Here is a 24313-nt window from a genome sequence, read left to right on the forward strand (position 1 = left end):
GGAGGTGGAGCTTGCAGTGAGCCGCGATCGCACCACTGCACTCCAGCCTGGGCGACAGAGCGAGACTCCGTCTCAAAAAAATAAAAAAAAAAAAAGAAAAGAAAAGAAAAGAAAAATCTGGGGGGCAGGAAAAATCATGGAACTGCTCTTTATATTTATTTGTATCCTCCTGTTATAAGAATGTTTATGAATGTCTAATAATGATTATGACCTTTATGACCATAAACAATTACTTTTATGAATACATTTTGCAATATATATATTTAAGTCAACACACCAATTCTTATTCTCTTCTCTTGCTTTTTTCCCCCATAGCAGTGATTGTCATGTTATATACTATGTCTCTTACTGATTTTGTTTATAGTCTGTCTCCCTCCCATTAGAAAGTAAGCTGCATGAGGGCAAGAAACCACTGGCCCTATATGAGGAGCTACGTGGACTGTAAACAAAACCACCATGAAAGATACAATTATTCCTCTTCTCCTTGCCCATGGCCTATTCTAGAAGTTTATTGGAATTATTTTCTAAGAGCATTAGTAAGTCACCACTATGAGATTTTAAGGAAATATGTCACTTCTCTATGCCTCGGTTTCATGACCAATAAAGGGATTGGCCTAGATAATCTTTACAGTCCCTTCCAAATATAGTATTTGTTCTCTGGTGAAAGCCTAGGTCCTAGAATGGAGAACATATTTTTAAATGAATATATTAGTACAGTAGTACTTGTATGTAATCTGCAAATAAATAAACATATGCCATGTATGGATGCTCAATAACTTCCTACTGATACCAGTATATTAGTAAAGTTTGGGGCCCTCTGAATTAGAAATTTAAAAATTTTTAAGTCTTCTGGGAACTGGTTAAGACAATAACTAAACAGAATACCAGTTAGGGAGGTTACTTGAGGTGCAGCCTCTTCTGTGCAGTGAAGACTGTAACTCATCTGTAGGAGGACTTTTTATTCTGGGCATTTGCTTGAATGGCCTATTTTAGTTGTGTTAAAATAGAACAAGCAGGCAAGCATTATCTTGAGTTTAGGGCAGAAGAGGAACTATGGTGACTGAAACCAGGGCTTTTACTACCTAAGGTAACTGATTAAAAACAAAACAAAACAAACAAAATCCCAAAACATGGGTTCCTTTTGAAAGTGAAGGAACAAATTTATGCCTCTGGAATTCAGTTTTACGAAAAACTGGAGAAGCAGTCAGGAACAGCCCCAAACAAAGTCCAGTGGCTTTGAAGAGCAAAGGGGTTCTTCAAATAAGATTCCCTGATGAATAGTAGACTGTCGGCAAATGACCCAGATCTAAAAAGTCTAAGTATTGGGGGCGTGGAGCAAAGGTTGCTGGTTACGGTGCACTTTGTCCTTAAGGGCAAATGCTTTGCAGGGCCCAGCCACACTGGCTTTGCAGTCTGATGTTGTGCTTTGGAGAACAACGACTGAGCAGTGTGTTTGGCCTCAAGCCTGCTGCTATGTTGGCTTCTGGAGTTAGCATTTTCCACAGAGTCAGTAGACACTCACAGTACTAAGGAGTCAGTTTCAAAAACAGTACTATATGGCAGGGAGAAACACTAGCCATCGCCAGCCAACCAAAATCCAATCTTATCTATGCCTGACATTAGAAAAGGATAAATTTTCTCTGTAATTAAGTCCTTAAGATACTTGGACAATTTGAGATTGGGACGGTGTGAGGTGTGGAGGTGTGTGTGGGTTGCTTAAGTTGTGTTAAAACTGGCAAATGAGATGTGGCGATAGTGTTTAGGGATTATCTATAGTTACATAGTCTTTGTTTTCACCTATGAACATTCAGAATCACATTAGAGGTGATTTCTCATTACCATTGTATGAGAAACCATCATATACTTTGAGAAGAACAGGTGAGTAGACAAAGCCTGAATTTTGAGATGAGAAAGTGGGAACTTAAAATATAATGTCAGCTCTGACAGTACACTTACATGCATTGTCAGAGTACCTGTATCTTTTGAATACTATCTCTATCGCTGTGGATAGGTCACAAGGTTTAAATGTGTGAATTCTCCTGTTCTATAATATTATAGTATCAACCACCAAGGTAGTTTTATAGATAAAATAGAAACAAAACAATTTGCAATAGGGGTCATGTATCTCAAAAGAACTGTACTAGATGGCATATATTGACAATGCATTGCCTGAAAGCATTCACTTTTTTCCCTCTAAGTCATATCTAGTCTAAATTAATTTGCTCTTTACAGTGGTGCATTGAAATGTCCTAAGGAAGAAATGAAAAGTAAACATTACTCTTTCTTTTGTCTTACTTGCAGGTCAAGGCTATTGCATAAACACAGTCAAACGTCATTAGAATGAGTGTGGAAATCTCAGATGTAACATGTGGATCAGGCACTCACATGGCACAGCCTGGCGGCTGTCCCTGAGGACACCAAATACATCTCAGAGTGAAAGGTTACTCAGCTTCTCAAACTCAGCCGTAGACCATGAGCAGCTCTCAGGAAGATAAAGGCCAATCTGAGTGAGGACAAAAGGCATATTTCCCCCTCAAGCTAATGTGTTTACATTCACAAAATGGCAGTTTAACTATTGGTAGCACTTACATCTTGGTTAGACATTTCCCAATAAGGTCTCTCTCCATAGGACATGACCTCCCACATGACAATGCCATAGCTCCATGCGTCACTTGCTGAGGAGAATTTTCTGTAGGCGATGGCTTCTGGGGCTGTCCACCTGATGGGGATTTTTCCACCCTGGAAAACAAATTGGAGATTTCTTAGCTGGCTTATCATTGTATTAAAAACAAAATGGTATTCCAATTAAATATTTTTTATTAGAAAGATCTAAATACTTCATAATAGCACTGGCATTTTAAATTAAAACCAAAAGAAAGCCAGAATAATGTTGAAATGTCAGAAATATTTCCTATAATTATTCAGGAAAAATAGCTTTAATGGGAAATAAGTCACACTTCAGAAATATTTTATTTCATTCATTAGAGAAATTTATTTTTACTTTAGATTCACACAATTAACCCCTCTATAATGCCATTTGAAGAAAGTTCCAGATTATAGGACATTAAAACTAAATATTCAACACTCATTAAACATTGTATTGCATTTATAAATAATAATGAGAATAATCTCTAACTTAATTGAAGACAAGTGCTTAAAAAAAGAAGGAAACATTCTCTACCAATTCAATACTTATCAGAATTTTATTTCGTTCCCTTTCTTTCCTTTACATCTGCTATGATTACATTTATTTTATATGAAAACATTCTTAACTAGTATATAAGCACACCTTGAAAAGATCATCTTTCCTTCAAAAACTTTAATATAGCTTATATTTTTATTTTTCAATTTCAACTTAATAACATATTAAAGGAATTAAATTGCATGAATTTAATCTAAAGGTTCAAGAATTAAAGTCTGCCATTGTGTTACACTTAAATTTTATTAACATTTATTACATTTTATATCTTGAAACACTCTATAAATCCCTTTTTACTGTAATGACAAGAATAAAACAAATCATCCATTTGATTTACAATCTTTAAAATTCGTGCCGCTCCAAACTGCGAGTTGAGGGGACGAAAGCAGCCCTAGCGCCACTAGATGGCGGAAGAGAACAATGAGCAGCTCCCAGATTGCTGTCTTAAACCGTGGAGACGGCTTAGGTTCATAACAAAAATTATTTTTGACTATCAGAGCCCACCACAAAGGGATTGTTTCAACATTGTCCATGATCATGATCACATAATCTCATCACCCACTGTGTGCAAAGCCTGGTGCAAGTAGGGGTGGAAAGAAATAAAAGTGTGTTCTTCGGCCCTTAAGGAATTTAGGTTAAGTATCTTTAAAGGTGAAACTGAGTGATCTAAACATTCCTTATTTAGTAATATTTAGTAAACACTACTTACTCAGAAAAAAAGGGATTAATCTAAAATGGGAACAATTTAGGTTTCACAAGGCACAGGACAGCACTAATGGAACCCTCATTTCAAAGACTAGTAACATGGAATTGTTAGAAGAAACCTTGGGGAAAACACCTTGAATCCAATCCCCTGATTTTACAAGTGAGCACACTGAGCCCAGGGCTTAGAAATTTCAGGGTTTAGAAATTTCTCACAGTATTATTAGGTACCTTATATATACTAATGCTATCATATGATGTAAAGGTGTAATACTTAAGCACAGGGATTCTGTAACCACATATCGAAGCAGCCGAATAGAAGGAAGCCTGAAGCCTGAGGTTTTCATGCGTTGGGGCAAAGGTTAAAGGCAGTACCAAATTAAGACTAGGAAATTAAATGTACAAAGTTGGTGACAGTAGCTTAAGAGTGCTGGGGGGCAGGGAGGTGCAAGGGGAGAAAATTCATTCTTGAACCCAAAGTAGGGTAGCCAGATAAAATAAGGGACTCATGGTTAAATTTGTATTTCAGATAAATAACAAATAATTTTTCATTATAAGTATGTTCCACATGGGAATTTTTTGGTAGAAGTACATCCCAAATATTATATGAGACATGTTTATACTTAAAAATAAAAGCAAATCATTGTTTACCTGCAATTCAAACCTAACTGCGCACTCTCTATTTTTATTTGCTAAATCTATCTACCCTAATCCAAAGCACTAAAAAAATTCAGGAATGAGAACACTGCAAATGATCCAACCAAACATAAAGTCATGTTCTAAAAACCGGGTGTGATCTTCACAAGGGGGTAAGGATACCTCTACTTGTATTTGTGCACCAATACTACAGTATTCTTGTTTTATTTTATGTTTGTGACTAAAGTGCCTCAGTCTTGTGGCTCTGCATATTGAAACTATTTGAGTAAGATTCAGGTTTGTTTCCAATATGGAAGCCACATTTCCAGAAAATAAAGACCAAATTTCTCAATCTGACTCGAGAACGTATACGAGGGCAGCAGTCCCATCTGGCATTTCTCATGCTGGATCTTTTCCTTTGTTTCAGAAAACAATATGTAAAAGTGTGAATTGTTAGCCTGTCTGGCTATTCCTTTGCTAAATCTTTGTGGGTTCTATTAAGATAGGCCAAAAAGCAAGTTAATGGTTATTTTATGTTCATTCACTCATTCACTTATAAATGATATTTCATATAAATTATTCACATATGAATTTATATTTTGAATAATTTGATATCACATATAAATGAAAACTTTATCACTTTCCTTCATAAGACTTTTTTCTTCAAGGGGAAGATATTACAGAATATTTGATTAATGGCATTACTCCCTGTTATGAACTGAATTCTGTTCCCCTAAAATTCATACATTGAAGCCGAAACCCCCACTGCAACTATATTTTGAGATAGGGTCTTTAAAGAAGTAATTAAGGTCAAATAAATTTATAAGGGTATGGCCCTCATCTAATATAACAGTGTCCTTTCCTTATAAGAAGATGAAAAGGTATCAGAGGCACACAGGCATAGAGAAAAGGCCATTTGAGGCCATCCTCAAGAAGAAGCCATCTGTAAGCCAGAGTGGGGCCTTTGAAGAAGCCAAGCTTGTCAGCACCTTGATCTTCGACCTCCAGTCTCTAGAACTGTGAGAAATAAATTCCTATTGTTTAAGCCACCCAGTCTGTGGTGTTTTGTTATGGCAGCCCTAGCAGACTAATACTCTACCATTATAAAAAACTTTCTTTTTCAAAATACTTTGTTAAAATGAACAACATTACAAAATGGACAGTGCATCTTTATTTAAAATTTTATTTCAACTGTTGCCTTTTTAAAATTTATTTATTTATTTATTTATTTTTGAGATGGAGTTTCACTGTTGTTGCCCAGGCTGGAGTGCAATGGCACGATCTTGGCCCACAGCAACCTCTGCCTCCCAGGTTCAAGAAATTCTCCTGCCTCAGCCTCCCGAGTAGCTGGGATTACAGGCATCTGCCACCATGCCCAGATAATTTTTTTGTATTTTTAGTAGAGACAGAGTTTCACCATGTTGGCCAGGCTGACCAGCATGGTTATGGCCCATGTTGAACTCCTGACCTCAAGTGATCCACATGCCTTGGCCCCCCAAAGTGCTAGGATTATAGGCCACCACACCTGGCCAACAACTATTGCCTTTAAATAGAAAGTATGAACTGGAATACATCTTAAAATAAAACATGAAAAAATGGGACATAAGTTTAATGTAGGAAATATAATTCTAATTAACAAAATGCACGATAATATGAACCCAATGGTATGCATAAACTAGAATAATTCTGAGCATACATGGAATAGGGATAGGAAAGCAGTCACACCTTTTGTTCCAATGGGAGGATGTATACTAGTTACAGTTTATATCTAATTGCAAGATGAGGCAGAAAGGAAGAAGCCCTTAAGGCTACTGCATAGTCTCCGTTCCATATATTAGAGGAAACACAGAAGCACCTGGGTTTTTTCTTTTTCCTTTTTTAATCGAATGGATCAACTTAAACTTTCGTGGCCTGATCTCATCTACATATTTTTGCCCATGATATTGAATCATATCACTAAGGTACTTTTTTTTCTCAAAGCATTAACCACCAGATGTTTGCTTCAGGTTTCAGGAATGAACAAATAGTACTTTAGATTTGAAATCACACTTATTGGAACATTACATGTTGCTTTACCATATGTTTATGAGAGAGAAAAAAAGTTACCAAACATGCTAATCAAAATGACTGAATGTAACTCAAATGACTTCTCATTTACTAATACTTATCTTACAGAGCAAGCTTAATAACTTAGGGAACAAAAGAAAAACAGGAAATAAGTAAACTGGAGGGGTACTGAAATGTTTATTAGTAAACCTTTTGTGTTTTTTCTGTTTTCCAGGTCATATTCAGAGATTGTTATCTAACAAGTAGGTAGACAGTTGTAGCTGAAAAAGTGCAGGTGAGGGAACAAGGAGTACTGTATATTTGTATATCTTTGTCTGCCCTGTATCCCCAGAGTGGAGTTGCATTCTAGGTGCATTTAACATCTGAGTATTACTACATAAGCCTCTAATCTTCAGAGGAGAGACCAATCAACTGAAATGTAGTAAGGATACAGAGGCTTAATACTGGAACCAAATGGAAAAATTCTGTAGAGAAGCAAGAACACTTAAAATGTCTCTCTTCATTTCTCATTTACTGGATTTGATGGTTATCTTGAAGGTAAAGGGTTTGAATAGACAGTAATCTGTCTGTAGACTTTTCTTATGTTCTCAATCTATCTCTATAGTACTCAATTAATGAGTATATATTATACTAAAGAATAATTTTTAAAATCCTTAAGAGCAATTTTAACTAAACAATGTTTTTCTTCCTGAGATACAAATTGTAAGACACAACTTCACTATAGTTCATTGTGTGACCTTGGGCAAAGCTTAATCTCTAGAGTCTTAGATTTCAGAACTGCAAAATGAAGGGATTTGAATTAATGACCATAAAACAGTAAACTATAATGAGTTTTGACATTTGCCCGGAATTTCTCAGCTCCCATTAAATTGCAAAGAGATAGGCCATATGAGCTGGTACCGAGACCGTATAAGCAGACAGCCTGATGACAGACAGAAAAGGAAGCAAGCACACTTCAGGTTACATCCCTGGCCAATAATTCATGGTTACAGTGGTGATCATGAGTGGTAAGCAAGAGGTAAAGTAACTTAAACACTTTGTTTAAGGAGGCAACAGCATGAATAATATATATTGGAAAGGTTTGAAACCAAGACATTGACTTTTTCTTCCTTTTTATTTTTTAACTCTTAATGGGTAACCATTGGTTATTTGGAAAGCTTATTATGTGGAGTCTTACTGATGTCAGACAAAGAAGGCATTAATATGCTTACCGGAGGATTACTTTAAATTGTAATTTCTTGTTGGTGGGATTATGTGTGGCAGAGGTGGTCTTGTTTCAGGAGCTTTGATGGAGAGGTCAGCATTCTGGGGTCTTCTGCCTTAATTCACTATGGTGTCCCAAAAAGTCACAGCATGATCTCACATTCACTAGTTATAACAGACAACCCTAACTAGGGGGATAGTCCTCTTACTCTTGAGAATCACTGATCTTGAGAAAGAAATCCATCTCTTGTGCATCTCTTCCTAGTTTGTATTCCCCAAATCAACAAATTATTTTATAGTGTAAAATGGTATCATATTGTGCATGTGTTTTAAAATTACGTGCCCAGCCTCTTTCACAGAGGCATGTATATTCCTCCTTTATTGAGATTTACAAATCTAGGGAAACTTTGGTACTCTGGAAAGTTTTATCCTTTTCTGAAATGTGGAGATAATATCTGTTTTTACTTGAAGAAAGACTGAAGGCTAAGAGTGGAATGAATTCATTTACAGTACAAAGGAGAAACTTCTCATATTTTGACTTCTAGATAACATTTATTAAGTGGATTAAATGAGATGGTATACACAAAGCATCTCTTAGCAGCCAGCAGCCAGTGGACACTCAGTAAATGTTATCTGTTTCCTTAATTATGTATCCAAAATTCGTCTTTTTTTGGACTCACTTGGCTTCCAGGCCACATCAGCATCTCAATTCCTTCATGTGGAATCACTGAACTCACCCCTACCATGCCCAGGCTCAGGGATGATCTTCTCAAACAACAGCTTTTAGGAGTCAGAGGTGCAAAGTCAATTCTGCTGATGGACAGTCTCTGAAACAGTTCTAGTAATTCGGACCTTGTCTTGCCCAGTTCAAGAAAATCTGTGTGTCTTGGTCCAGTGAGTTTGGTCCCATGCTTAAACTCCTGCCGTTGTCCTGCCAGTGCCCTTCCAAGACTGGAGACAAATTTATATTTATCTTAATATTTCACAGGTAGGATTCTGTCATTATATAACATCATTTATGGTTGAATGCTGGCAGGCCAGACTTCTGTCTGCAGCTTGACCTGCCTGATAAGGATTGTGTCTGGATTGCTTGCTTTTGCTGTGTGTTTCTATTCTCTTTCTGAGGTCATGCACACTGAGTAAGCTGTGAAACGTTTGTCCTTGAAATACACACGGAGACACAGTCACGTATGTACATACATGCATGCATGCACATGAGATTGTGCATGTGCACACAATTTTGTATCAGTGTCTCAAGATTCACAATTGCCAGATTAAAAACACTCTTACTCTAAGCAAAAGAACCTTTTTTTGGCACAGTATTTTTAAAATATTGGTTCTTAATAACCAATTTTTATAACCTGATAAGTTGATGGTAAACAGCATTGTTTTAGATAACAAACATATGAAACTAACCTTTTAAAAAATCTAATATAAGATTTTTTTATCCCTTGTTCCAGGTTTTCATTATGTGTGCTGAGGATCTTCATGAGGGTGTTCACTGAGGTCTCAGGGTTTTATATTTCATGAACCCAGAGCTCACCAACTATTGGTCCTTGGGTTGAAAAAGGCCTGAATTTAGGCTTTTCATGGCTAAGTTATTTTTGTTTTATTTTCTTAAACTGAAACTAAATGTCTTTAGACAGGGCATGGGCTCTCCAGAGCGTCTGCTCCACCCTCTCACCAAGTCTTTCATCAGACACACTTGACCTATTTTCATTATCTTCCTGGCCCTGTTGGTGTCGCTGCCCTGTCCCTCCCCCACCCTAACTCTAACCCTACCTTTCCATCTGATTATGAAATACACAATTATCTACTTTTGAAATTTGTTTTACAGTGTATTTTTCATAGAGAATAGGGGCAGATGAGAAACAATTTCAAATAAATATGAATAGCTAAATCATCAGCTTTGTTTTCTACTTGCTAAAAAAATTCTTAACTATGGAAAGACTCTCTTCCTCTTCTCCTCATCTGGAACATTTAGAACTATACTACAATCTTATTCATTGTTTAAATGTATAAGCAGCTCGGTGAATGCTAATTTTTTGTTGTTCCTGTAATAAAACACTGCTTATCATGCTATTCAAACCCTGAAGAATTAGGATCCTTTTCACCTGCTTCCTCTTAAATTGTTCCTGAAAATAACTCATTGCCATCTATTTCTCAGTATTCTCTTTCAGTGAGAACATAGGTGCTACATCATTAAGTGAATAACACTATTCTGGGGGACATCTGTAAAATTAGATTTTCTATTTCATCCTATAAGGTAGATAATGTAGGACACAATGTTACTGTAGTGTGGGAGAATAAATATGTACTTTATTATGAGAATTGCCATTGTATCTGAGTGTAGATAACTTAAACACTACTGACAGTACAGGCATTTTTTTCAAAACAACCTACTGCTTATTATGGATTTGAAAATATACTGTATGGTAAACACCCAGGGGGATAGCTGATAATATGTCAAAATGAGTTAAAAATACTATTCCCACTCTTATCTGGACAGCAGTACTCTTCTCTAACATCTCTCGAGGTATTCTCTCTTTCCCTTTTTTAAATCCAGCGTACGGAAGACTACCTACCCCAGTGCATTTTAAATAGTGATTTTTAAAGTTTCGTATTTGTAGTATTTATGGCAAAGAACTATGGAAATTAACACAAAAGTAATGGGTTTTCTTTTTAAAAAATGCACAACATAAATCATAAAGGGGAGTGAAAGATTAATTATTCCAGGCCACTGGCAATTGTTAATATTGAGATATTTAATACATTAAATCTTTAATGAAAATATAACTCTTCAGATATATAACATCTGACAGTTTTATAAAGCATTTTTATATCAGTGGTATCAATTTGATGTGTAACATTAAAGAGTGGGTACTTTGCTTTCTTATCAGGTTGTACTGTGAGAATAATACTAATACAAAGCAATGATTAATCTCCGTAGCATCTGTGATGATTAATTTTACGTGTCAACTTGACTAGCCTGAGGGATGACCAGATAGCTGGTAAAACATTATTTCTAGTGTGGTTGTGAGAGTGTTTCTGGAGGAAAACATTAGCATTTGAATCAGTAGATTAAGTACAGAAGCTTTCCTTGAGGACAGGCATCATCCAATCTACTGAGGGCCCAGATAGAACAAAAGGGTGGAGGAAGGGTGAGTTTGCTCTCTCTTCTGGAGCTGGGATATCCATCTTCTGCTCTTGAACATCAGAGCTCTAGGTTCTTAGACCTTTGGACTTTGGGACCTATGCAAGTTCTCCCCTGGCCCTGCCCCTTTCTTAGGCCTTTGGGTTAAAACTGAATTATATCATCAGCTTTCCTGGTTCTCCAGCTTGCAGATGGCATATCCTGGGACTTTTCAGCCTCCATAATCACGTGAATGAATTCCCATAATTATATATATATACACATATAATTATGTGTGTGTATATATATACATATAATTATATATGTGTGTGTGTGTGTGTGTGTGTGTGTATCTCCTAATGGTTCTGTTTCTCTGGAGAATCCTGACTGTATTAGTTCATTTTCTTGCTGCTGATAAAGACATACCTGAGACTGGGCAATTTACAAAAGAAAGGTTTAATGGACTCACGGTTCCACATGGCTGGGGAGGCCTCACAATCATGGTGGAAGGCAAGGAGGAGCAAGTTATGCCTTACATGGATGGCAGCAGGCAAAGAGAGAGATTGAGCTTGTAAAGGGAAACTCCCATTTTTAAAACCATCAGATCTTGTGAGACCCATTCACCATCACAAGAACAGCACGGGAAAGACCTACTCCCACGATTCAATCACCTCCCACCAGGTCCCTCCCACAACACATGGGAATTCAAGATGAAATTTATGTGGGGACACAGTCAAACCATATCACTGACTGATACACCATCTATCTCTATCTGTGGTTGGATGATATTTATTTGAGGAAAAAATTTAGATCCTGTCATAGGGAAAATAAATTGCATAAAGTAAAGTATATCTATATTTATACTAGTAGTATTTGCAAACTCTGCTTAAAAACAAATATTCAAAAAGAATGGAAAACTTGTATAGTACTCCAAAGTATACACAAGGGTGATTCTCATAAATCCTGAGGTGCTTGCTTTGGACAAACAGCATGCAATGTAGAGAGACAAAAGAACTGCAGAGCTGAATCCTGGCTTCTTGGCCCTCTTTCTTTTCTAAGCGGTTTTGTGATCTTGGGCAAGTTACAGATTTTCCTGTAAATAGAGGTAACTGGACTGTGATATCTTGTAGTTCATATGAAGGTCTAATATTCTATGATTTGTTAATATATGTAATACCCCAGTGAATTAAGACAGAAGGAACAACCTTCACTTCTGTCTAAGGAAACAGACAGAAAGTGTTAGTGCAGAACTCAGTTGCTTCCTGTGCCATTGTTACGCCCACAGGCACTTTATACATTAAGTTAGACTGTTTCTGACAGATCCACAGTGCTTGGAACATATCTGAGCAGCAGGTCTTCTTTTGCAGCTATTGCATGTAGTTTTGTGATATATTGGTTTAGAATGGAACAGTGACCTTAAATTACCATTGTCAGAAAGGTTAGCTCTGACTATCATCCAAGGAGGAGAGAAAAGATGAAGAATGACATTTTTAGAGGCAGTCTGTCTGGGGTCAGCTACTTAGACTGAAGTACACTCAATAGGAGAGAGGGCACAATTATCTGAAGGACTGAAGAACATCACTCCAGGGAAAGGATGGGGTTGAAGGGTTCACCCCCAAAGGTAGAGAAGAACTTGGAAGAATGTCTGGAAGTACCTGGAGCTGGAAATACCAAAATATGTTTAATACAAATAAATCTATTTGAAAGGCAGACTTGGCTGAAAGAATTATTAAAATGCTCATATTTTCTGTATTAGTCTGTTTTCACATTGCTATGAAGAACTACTTCAGACTGGGTAATTTATAAACAAAAGGGGTTGAATTGACTCACAGTTCCAAATGGCTGAAAATGCCTCAGGAAACTTAACAATTACAGCAGAAGGTGAAGGGGAAGCCAGGAATGTCTTACATGGTGGCAGAAGAGAGTGAGAGTGAAGGAGCATCTGCCAAATACTTTTAAACCATCATATTTCATGAGAACTCACTATCACAAGAAGTGAAGCATGGGGGAGACTGCCCCCAAGATCCAATCACCTCCCTCCAAATCCTTCCCTTGACACATGGGGATTACAATTTGAGATGAAATTCATGTGGGGACACAGAGCCAAACAATATCAATCCACCCTGGCCCCTCCCAAATCTCATGACCTTTTCACATTTCAAAACCAACCATGCATTCCCAATAGTCACTCGAAGTTATAACTCATTCCAGCATTAACTCAAAAGTCCAAATCAAAAGTCTCATCTGGGATAAGCAAGTCCCTTCCACCTATGAGCTTGTAAAATCAAAAACAAGCTAGTTACTTCCAAGATATAATGGAGGTACAGGCATTGAGTAAGTCTTTCAGTTCCAAATGGGATAAATTGGCCAAAACAAGGGGGCCGCAGGCCCCATGCAAGTCTGAAACCCAACAGGGCAGTCATTAAATTTTAAAGCTCCAAAATAATCTCCTTTGACTTCATGTCTCACATCTAGGCCACATTGACGCAAGAGGTGGGCTCCCAAGGCCTTCGGCAGGTCTGCCCCTGTGACTCTGCTGGATACAGCTCCATTGGGTGCTTTCACAGGCTGGCGTTGAGTGCCTGTGGCTTTTTTTTTTTTTTTTGACTTGCATGGGGCCAGGTGTATGGTGCAAGCTGTTGGTGGATCTATCACTCTGGGGTCTTGAGGATAGTGTCCCTCTTCTCACAGTTCCACCAGGCAGTGCTCCCCAGTGGGGACTATGTGTGGGGGCTCCAACTCCACATTTTCCCTCTATATTGCACTAGTAGAGGTTCTCCATGAAGGCTCTGCTCCTGCAACAGACTACTGCCTGGACATCCAGGCATTTTCATACATCCTCTGAAATCTAGGTAGATGCTCCCGAAGCTCAGTTCTTGTCTTCTGCACACCTGCAGGCCCATTATCACATGGAAGCCACCAAGGCCTGGAGCTTGCACCCTCTGAAGCAATGGCCTGAGCTGTACCTTGGCTTCTTTTAGCCATGACTGGAGCTGGCGCAGCTGGGACATGGGGCACCAAGTCCTCAGGCTGCACAGAGCAGTGGGGCCCTGGGCCCAGCCAATGAAACCACTTTTCACTCCTAGGCCTCCAGACCTGTGATGGGAAGAACTGCCATGAAGATCTCTGAAATGCCCTGGAGACATTTTTCCCCATTGTCTTGATGATTAACATTTGATTTCTCCTTACTTAAGCAAATTTCTGCAGCTGGTAGCTTGAATTTCTCCCCCGAAAATGGGATTTTCTTTTCTACCACATGGTCATGCTTCAAATTTTCCAAACTTTTACACTCTGCTTCCCTTTTAAACATAAGTTCCAATTTCAGACCATCTCTTTGTGTACACATATAACTGTATGTGTTCAGAAAAAGCCAGGTCGCATCTTTAATGTTTTGCTGCTTAGAAATTTCTTCTTCCAGGTACCCTAAATCATCTCTCTCAAGTTCAAAGTTTCACAGATTTCTAGGGTAGGGGCAAAATGCCAGCAGTCTCTTTGCTAAAGCATAGCAAGAGTGATCTTTGCTTCAGTTTCCAGTTAAGTTCCTCATCTCCATCTGAGATCACCTGAGCTTGGACTTCATTGTCCATATCACTATCAGCATTTTGGTCAAAACCATTCAACAAGTCTCTAGGAAGTTCCAAACTTTCCCACCTCATCCTGTCTCCTTCTGAGCCCTTCAAAGTGTTCCAACCTCTGCCCATTATTCAGTTCCCAATTTGCTTTCACATTTTTAGGTACCTTTATTAGCAGTACCCCACTCTTGGCACCAATTTTCTGTATTAGTTCGTTATCACTCTGCTATAAAGAACTACCTCAGACTGGGTAAAACCAAAAGAGGTTTAATTGACTCACAGTTCTGCATGGCTGAGGAGACCTCAGAAAACTTACAATCATGGCGGAAGGAGAAGAGAAAGCAAGGCACATCTTACATGGCAGCAGGAGAGAGAGAAACTGCCAAACACTTTTAAACCATCAGATGTCATGCGAACTCATGAGAACAGCATTGGGGAAACTGCTCCCATGATCCAATCACCTGCCACCAGGTCCCTCCCTTGACATGTGGGGATAACAGTTGGAGGTGGATTTGGGTGGGGACATATAGCCAAATCATATTATATTTTAAGTAGGTTTTAAAGCCGGGGTAAATTGATTTAAAAATGGAAGACAGTTTACTTATCCTCAGGTTCATAGTTGAGAACATTTATACAAACCTTTATTCTTCATTTCATTATTCCAATACAATATGCTGTATTTTCAACTTTTCTCATTTCTAAAACCAATGGATCCTTCAGATCCTTACTGGTTTATGATCAAAGTGATCATTCTTCTTATGCCTGCCTATAACACTTACTGTCTGCCTCACTCACTTTGCAACTAGCATCATATACCCTCTATGTACTGTTATTTGAAATTTTGAAAGGTGAATGTACTGTCTTCCCAGAAAGTTTATAAAAGTTTTGGAGGGTCTTTTATTCTTCTTTTACTAAATGGTACTTCACAGTATTTAGTATTGTGCTATGATTATAATGTAAATTTATTGATTATTTGCTGGGAGGATTACTTGATGGGATGAATTAGGAAAGTGGTGTAAAATGAAAGGCACAGTCTCAGAACTACACTATATAAGTAGAAATCACATTTTGATTTTCAGTTCATTTTTAGTCATCACTATGAATTTGATTAATGATAAGGAAAAAAAGAAAGGGGGGCTTTCTCCATCTAAATATTCAATTTAAAAAGGGTACCACTAGAGAGGAACTGAAGGTCACTGGTAGCATTCATTCATTCATTCATTCCTTTGGTCTTGAGTTTCTTGAACACTTCTAACATGCCAGGTGCTAAAGTCACAAACAAGACACGCTTCTTGTCCTCAGGGAGTTCATGTTACAGTAAGAGAAACACTGATGCAAATAAATAATAGCAGCACAGAGGGTAAGGGCTCTAACAAAAGTCTGTACCAGATTCAATTGGCAGCAAAAAAAAAAAAAAAAAAGGAGGGATCAGTTCTTTGGGATGGCTGTGTGAGGAGGCATTGAAAGCTTCAGAATAGAAGTAATCTTTTAGGTAGAGCTGAAAAGAAAAGTAGGAATTCGACTAGTAAGACAAAAAGACTAGGACATCCCTTCAGAGAAAATAGAAAGTTCAAAGAGAGAGGCACAGAGGGGCAACACAGCATCTCATGTCCAAGAAATTGCAAGTTGTCTGAAACTGCTGCCACTAAGAGTCTAAGAAAAACTGATGATTGTAAAGTTGGAGACAGCAGCAATAGCCATGTCAGTGAAGACTTGGTTAGACAACTAGAATAGCAGGCAGTGAGATTTCACAATGCTACCATCACTAGAAATGCGTCCCTACAAAACGGAATTTTATAGTTTGGGTTGCATCTGTCACTTTTTTAACGTGCAAAATTATACAAAATTTGGTTTGATTTCTTTTTTGTTTATTATTGTCCTTTGTTTGTTGTGGCTTAAAGATTTGCATCTCGTGATCAAAAGTGGTGTAAATGTGTGTTTTTTTCCTAAAATAAAAGGATGACAGGGATCCTGAATCTCTCTTTTGACCTTTTGCACTAAATGTCTCATAAAAAGAATAAAATCACTTTAAATCTGGCAGAATCAACTACAGTAAATGTGTGCAATCATGCATCATACCAAGCAGGTTGAAAGGTCTAATTTTACTTGCATAATATATTCACTGTTTTATAGCAGATTTTTCCAGTGAATACATTTTGGCAAAGCAATGCCTTTTTAAACAAGCTTCCAGCTTGTTTTGCTCAGGTTTAAGTATATCATTTGGGTTCTGAAGCCTTGTTCATTGTGGACAGCAGATGGCTCTTGGAGGACATCACTGGAGCACTGCGTGGCATAACATGACAGAATCTGGATGTACTTGGCTGCAAGTAGAAAGAAGAGACAAATAATTTATATCATCTTCAAATGATATCACACACCAGTAGCAAAAGATGATATAAAATAAAAGAGGGCTTATCCAATTGTGGAGTGAGGTCTTTTAAAAGATCAATCCAGATTTCTAAGAGCGCTTTCCATTTTTATCTTGAGTGTTTCCTGGCTTTTTCTTATTTTAATCTATGCTCTTCTTGATCTGTTCTTTTTCTTTTGTTCTCTACTGTCCTGTTTTCTTTCACTCGGTTCTTGCTGCCAAATATTCAGTGTGTGTACAGATTATAAATTCCCTGAGGCAGAGACTTTGTTTGCTTGGTTCTTTGATGTTTTCTCAGTGTTTAGAAATGAGCCCAAGCATAATAGGTACTCAATTAATATTAGTTAAATGAATGTTAGAGATGTAGTGTACAATCACAACAGTGCTAATCATGGAATAGGCGATACTCAACAATGCTATGAAATGTGAGAGTTGCCATGATAGTGCAGAGTCAGGGAAGCCTTCCAGAGAAAATGAAGACTAGGCTGGAACCTTATAAAAGATGCATAGATTTAGATGAATGAAAGAGGTGTGAGAGAGGAGGGGATGGGAAATGGGGGAAGGAAGACTGGGCCAGGTAGAGAGGAGAACGTAAGATTCAGAGGTACCGAGAGAGGTTGAGTTCAATCGGAGAAAATAGGTGAGCTAAAGGAGGGGGAGAGGTGAGCCTAGAGAAGTCAGCAGGGGAGAGATCAGGAAGATCTTCCTCAGGCATTAAAAACAATTGGACCTTGTTTTGTGGCAATGGAACACCATTGAAAGACTTTAAGCAAGGGGATGATAAAATTTTGGTTTTTGTTTGGTTTTGTTATTTTTATTTTAGATCACTTTGGCTGCTCTGTGGATTGCTGATGGGGGAATAGAAGGAAAAAAGAAGAGGAGACAAGAAAACCTTGCCATGTCTAAAAAGTTAGTAACATTACTTCATAGTTCTGTAATATTAACATGACACCACATTTTTATACATTAAATATTTCTATTTCAGTTATGATTTAATATTTCCTATATTACTGATAAAAATGGGATGCCATTTACTCTGCTTCAAATAATCCAAATAGAGAGTCAAAGTTAGTCATGTAAAAGTTACAAGGAACATAACAAAAAAACTTAGAAAATTATCTTTTTGAAGACCATCACATACTATAGAAGCACCATTTACATTCACTTTAAATTTATGTATTAGGGAAAATATTCTGTATCAGTCAAGTTCTTCAGAGAAAGAGAACCAATGGGATATGGACAGATATATGAGGATATTTATTATGAGAAATGGCTTGCATAATTATGGAGGCTGAGAAGTCCCATGATATGCCATTGGCAAGAGGGAAAACCAAGAAAGCTGATGGTATAATTCAGTCAGTTTGAAGGCCTGAGAATCAGGAGCTCTGATGTCTGAGGAGGAAAAGATGGATGCCCCAGGTTCAGAAGAGAAAGAGAATTCACCCTTCCTCTGCCTTTTTGTTCTATCCAAGGTCTCAATGGATTGGGTGATACCCACCCATTATCCATGTTGATGAGGGCAGATCTTCTTTGCTGTCTGCTGATTCAAATGCTAATTTCTCCCTGAAACATCCTCACAGTTGAACCTAGAAAAAATGTTTTATCAGCTGTTCAGGCATCCCTTAGGCTAGTCAAGTTTACCCATAAAATTAATCATCACATCCTCTAAGGACTAGAAAGATTTTCTATAGATACTTAAAATCAATAATGCCATATTTAAAAAAAATCCATTTTTTCCTATTTAATTCATATGTTTTATATAATTTAGTCTGTATTAAAAATTCTAGTGTAAGTAGTTAACCTGAAGGGCAAGAAGGAAATGTATTCAACTTTTGTTTTTGTTTTGTTTTGTTCATTTTTCTTTCTCACATATATGTGTGTACTGGGCATTGGAAAGAAAGAAATTTCACTCAGAAAGGTTGTGTTTTAGTGTTGTCAGTTATGAAATTCTGTATGACCAATTTTTACTTTTTTTCCCCTGAAAACAAATTTGCTCAGGGCAAAGGACTTCACATGGGCTCAATGTTAAATGGACCCAAGGTCAAGTTGCTGAAGCAATTCAAGGAATCAAAAACAGCAGTTACTGTTACCATGAGCTTCATCCATCACTGAGGCACAAAACAAGATAATATATGTGATTGTGCTTTTGATATGGTGGTTTTCATCTATATACTTCAGCCTGATTTTTGTATTTTGTTTTGTTTTCTAGTTCACTGGTGATTTTACAGCCAATGTTGGCTGGAAAACTTTATATGATGTGTAAGTTGCTATTTATTCAGTTCTGTTTGTCATACTATTGCTCTAAGTAAACAACTTTTACAGCATTAAACTTGTTCTCATACCTTTCTGGTAAACAAAATTGAACTTTAAGCAGAGCCCTGAGAATTCAAGAAGAAAAAGAAAATACCTACTTGTAGAAAAATACCCAAGATGTTAAATCCAATATGCTGTTTTTAAAAATAACATCCTAATTTGCAGGAAAGCTCCTTTCATTTGAGGATAGCTATACTCATATTTTTCATTTGACACATGAAGTCAGTTATTTCCCGTTAGTCTTGGGTAGACATTTGCTAGCAGTCCACAACCAGAACCGTTTGGCCCAGTTTTGCATTATCGAGAGGCTCTTCCCAAATGGCTTCTTTTAGGAATCTAGAGGAAGTTTCATGTCAGCGCTGTAGTGCATTAGCGTGGCTGTCAGAAATGCTTCCCGAGGGCTGACTGCTTTCTGCCTGAGTTCAGCCAGTGCTGTCAATCTTTCTTTCTCACGAATCCTAAAATGATCTCACCCTCCCTTCCCTGAATCTCTCTTAAAAAGAGAATATTAACTTGTATAATTTAAGGAAACAGAGACTTGTTACATTTAGTACAGTGGGTGTTCATGTTATTGATGATAAAACGGGGGCACTAGACTCTGTTCAAGTTGGGTTTCTTTATTTATGATTTTTGTTTAAGAGAAAGTCCTAGACGTTTTAATAGTTCATTCTGTTAAATGATGGAGTTTACAATCTAACCTGTAAAATAAATAAATAAATAAATAAAAGTGATTCAATGAATCCATGGGTTGAAGCCAGAATGACCTACATGCTACCTCCTAAAAGTACCAGTGGTTACACTGGTATGATGATAATAAGAGAAACAGTGGTTGACTTGCAGTACTGTTATATTACAGAAAAATTCAAACATTCATCATCATTAGGCATTATAATAAGCACAATTATATTTAAAAAGAATGGGAAAAAGGTTTCTCTCTGTGCTACATTTATGTCAGAAGTTTCCGTTTCTGTTTTTGCTGAAGAAGCATCAGGTTTCTAAGAAAATTCAAAGTTCCATATTTTTTATCCCTTTTCTAAATGCTCATCTATTGACCAGGTGCTTAGTTTCCAAAAGTATTATGGAATTTAAAGATTGCATCCATCCTTTACATAAAACTTTCTCATGTTGTCAAATGGGAACTTTCAATAAGTAATATAAAGGCTCATTAGTATTTCCCTTATACCAAATCACTTTGGCATTAAAGGAGAAAAAAGTTCTTTATTCTAACACATTGATCTTCACAAAAGTTGAAAGATAATAAAATACCTGATAAAAATGCATAGCTTTGACCCTCAAAATCCATGGAAGTGAAAGGGGAGTGAATATTTCTGAATGCTAAAATTTGTACTACAATCATATTTTCTTGGCAGGCTGATTCAAAGAGCTTTATATGACAGGCAAGTTACACCAGCCTTGACAGTACAACTGGGTGAAAGATTCAGATCTGTTTTTATATTTAATGGGAGTGTAAGGGTCAGACTGTCAGAGCAGGATGCTCTTGCCAGTTGTCAGGAAGGGCTACCTTTGAGAACACTGAAATGGAAATGTAGATACCTGACATTATTTTCAACGTGGCACTCAATTTATAAACTTGAGGAAATGACTTGGAATCACTATACATTATTCCTATCACCTGTGATTTAAGGAATTGATTGCATTATATTTGGGGGGTTATAGAATGGAAGAAAGAAAGAATTACAGATAAATCCGAATGTCAAATAACAAGTATAAATTATACTATACAGTAGTCAAGAAGGTAGGTATATATAAAAAAAGAAGGTAGGTATATCATTGTCAGACAGATGCAAATGGTACTCATATTACAATTTACTATTTAAAATGAAATTATATAATATACATGATCCATAACCCATGATAAAGATAAATATGTTAGACTATCAAAATATATAACAGATTATAGAATTTTTACTAGTTAATGCAAAATATGTATTAGATATCAGATACAATAAGTGTTTAATACATTTTTTGCTGAAAGGATATAACTGTTAATGCACTCCAATTCAGGAAATTTAGTAATTAAATGATTCTTCTGGCCTTTTAATCTGACTCCTTGCGCCCAAAGCCCTCTGATCCTCCCAAGATGGAACATTCAGCCAATACTAAGCTCTTTCTTAAGCTTTGGGACCCCTACTATCTCCACACAGGGAGCCTGCAAAGCTGTAAGACTCAACACTGAATCACCGTGTGGGTATCCTTCTGTTTATTAGCTCCTGCTTGGTTCTTTCAGATCAATCTCTGTCCAGTTCTCATATATGGAAACTTGTCCTCCTCTACCTGGTTTATAGGTTTCATTAGAATAAACTCATACTGGAATCCTTCACACTAAAATCCTTAGACTATGCCTAGTGCAAAAATTGTTTGCATTCCTGAACAATCACTTATTACCCATTGACAGATGCTCCGGATACTATGCTCTTCTCACCAACAGGGAAACCCTTCTCGTCACTCTCTAACACAGCCTACCTGCCTCCTGACCTTCGGCCTGTGTGGAGTGGCCTAATGTTCTATTCCTTCCTAATGTCTTTCCCATTCTTTTCCCCGCTGTGTCAGGGTTGGCCTGCACTGGTCTACGAGTGATGGGAACGCTGACTCTGAAAAACCACATCTAATTTGCAGAGAAAATTACATCTCTGTACATCTATTGGTTGTGACTAGATTATAATATGCGAACTGAATATTTTGTGATATCAAAGGAAATTTTATGTAATATACATATATGCATATATTTTTTATGTGTACTGTGTGTGTGCGTGTGGCGTATTTCTTTTTCCTCCATATCCCACACCCTAGGTGGTGCTGACCTTAAAAGAGATAGTTCTTTGTTAGTGGCCTTGATTTTAGATATTCAGTTCAGCTAAGCTAAAGCTGATTTCCTAAAAGTTACACAAATATAAGGGCATAATGGGTCAGTTTACATTAGCTGTATCTGCTTCTTAGATAATACTTCCACCCCTGAGAGCTGATGGGCATTTGTCTTGGGAGTGTCAGGTTCACCTCTACCCAGCCAGGTCCAGCAGCTCAGAATTTGTGACTTCTACCATTTCTGGACTTCAGTGACACAGCCCTGAAGAATGTGACATCTGGCATCCCATATGGTCATCGAAGGTGACACTTCATTTAACTTGGAAGTGTGGGAGAATTCATTCATAATATGGTGAACTTTGGTCACTGGAGAACAGGAGAGACAGAAAAGAGTTCTACAGCAACATCTTTCTTGCTTCTTTCCATGAATGGCTTTGAAGCATGTTTTCTCCATACATGAATGGTTTTGAAGCATGTTTTCTCCATCCAGCCCATTTGGAGAAGTTCTTCATGGTTAGCAAACACATCTCTCAGTTGCTGTGCTTTTTGTGGTCCACATGAAGAAGTAGCAAACATAGTAATATGTTGTGGTATTGCTTCACATTCTTTCTTGCTAAACTTCCATTTTCCCTCCATCCAGTTGCCCTGGTTTTGTACTTCCAAAATAAACCATTATCATTTAAATTTTTTTTCTGAAGTTGTTTTCCAGGGAACTTGGGCTAAGGCAGTTGCCAAATAATCAATATTTCTGCCATCCCTTGAAAATTCAGGGAACTTATTCCAGTCATTAGGCAAGTTCAGACAAAGTATATTTTGTCAAATGCTTATATGAACATGTATGTGGCATAAGGGAATAGAATGTGGCATAAGGGAAATAGGGGGTTAAAAAGGAGTTAATTTTCATAAGTTTTCTAGATGTTTCTTGGTCATTCTGTGAACATAGCTTATTCATACGGGCCTTATATTCTTGCTCAGTTTAAGTTTTAATTCCCGTGTTGGACTTGGGAACTGTTTATCAGATTCCTGTTTTTGTGTCCTACATTTGTCAACCCACCACCCTGTGCAGTGAAGTATAGAAGTTGAGTTAAGATTCTTGAGTCACCCTGCTTACACCCACATCCTAGCTCTGCAGCTTCTGGGCTCTGAGGTTTTTAGCAAATTTCCTTACCTCTCAATACTTCAATTTTCTCATCTAGGAAGTGAAGATAATGACAGTCTTATAGGATTGTTGGGTGGATTAAAGAAGAGAATGCAACCAAAGTGCTTGCAACAGTGTTGTGCTCATGTAAGGATAATCATTAGTATTATTTCTTTTTCATACTAGTGTCTCTGCTGAACACTATGTAGAATATACTCATGAAAACATTTTCGAATTTCAAAATGAGAAACAACGTATTACCCCGTCCTATATTCTTTATCTCCACCAAGAGGGGCTGCATCATAGTACTTGTTACTAATTATCAGTATCTGCAGGAAGTGAAGAGGAGCAAACTAGTTACCACAATGGAACATCCTGAAGTATGTGTTTCTGAACTCTGCTTGTCTATATGCATCTGGATATTCTCTTTTACAGTGACTAATGCTTCTGCCTTGCACCCCACATATGTCAGAATTTCCAGAATTTGATCCTGTTCTCACAAGTGACCATGGCATTTTCCTTACTGGTTGTGTAACAATGGGTCATTTAAACGTCTTAAGCTTCAGTCTGCTAATCTGTAAATGGGAGATAATAATTCTTCACAGACATATTTACTCGTCATGACAAATTTGTTGGCAGGCACCGTTTGGCAGGCACCATGCGAGGACTTACGGATACAAAAATAAATAAGGCAGAGATCCTATACTCAGTTTACTTATGGTTAATAAAAAGGTTGTCACCATTTTCAGACAAAGAAAACGAAGGTCAGAAAGAGCGGAAAACTGTCCAGGGCCACATGCCCAATGAGTGCCATATTCAAGATGCAGGCTTCAGTGTTCAAATCAGTACTTTTTCTTTATGTAATATGGCTCTCCTTTTGTCAAAATTCAATAACATACTGTGAATAAAAATGTTCTATAAATGTACAGAGTTTTACAAATTAACTCTATTGTGTTCTCCTGAAATTCATTGTGTCACATTTTTAAGCACTAGAATTTCCTTTTTCAGTCTTCAGAGACGGAAGACAAGCTTAGGGAAACTTCTTTCCCACAAGGAAGAGGAATTTGTAGTTGGCAAAATATGGTTTTACAAAAAAAAAAAAAAAAACAAAACACCTTTAATTCAAGAATTAGATTGTGAAGCAGCTTGATTGTCACGC

The 24313-nt window shown here is 37.3% G+C and overlaps 1 protein-coding gene across 7 annotated transcripts in view; it reads right to left on the reverse strand.

Annotated features, from left to right (window-relative positions):
- EPHA6 (EPH receptor A6) overlaps nucleotides 1-24313 on the reverse strand; it is a 930448-nt gene that overhangs the window by 27177 nt on the left and 878958 nt on the right. For all 7 annotated transcript variants that reach the window (XM_065539279.2, XM_045385337.3, XM_005548367.5 and 4 more), the window contains one exon: nucleotides 2590-2739. In XM_065539279.2, the coding sequence (XP_065395351.1) occupies nucleotides 2590-2739 (150 nt within the window). The remainder of the gene's footprint in view (nucleotides 1-2589; nucleotides 2740-24313) is intronic.

Source organism: Macaca fascicularis, chromosome 2 (assembly GCF_037993035.2).
Source record: "Macaca fascicularis isolate 582-1 chromosome 2, T2T-MFA8v1.1".
NCBI lineage: Eukaryota > Metazoa > Chordata > Mammalia > Primates > Cercopithecidae > Macaca > Macaca fascicularis.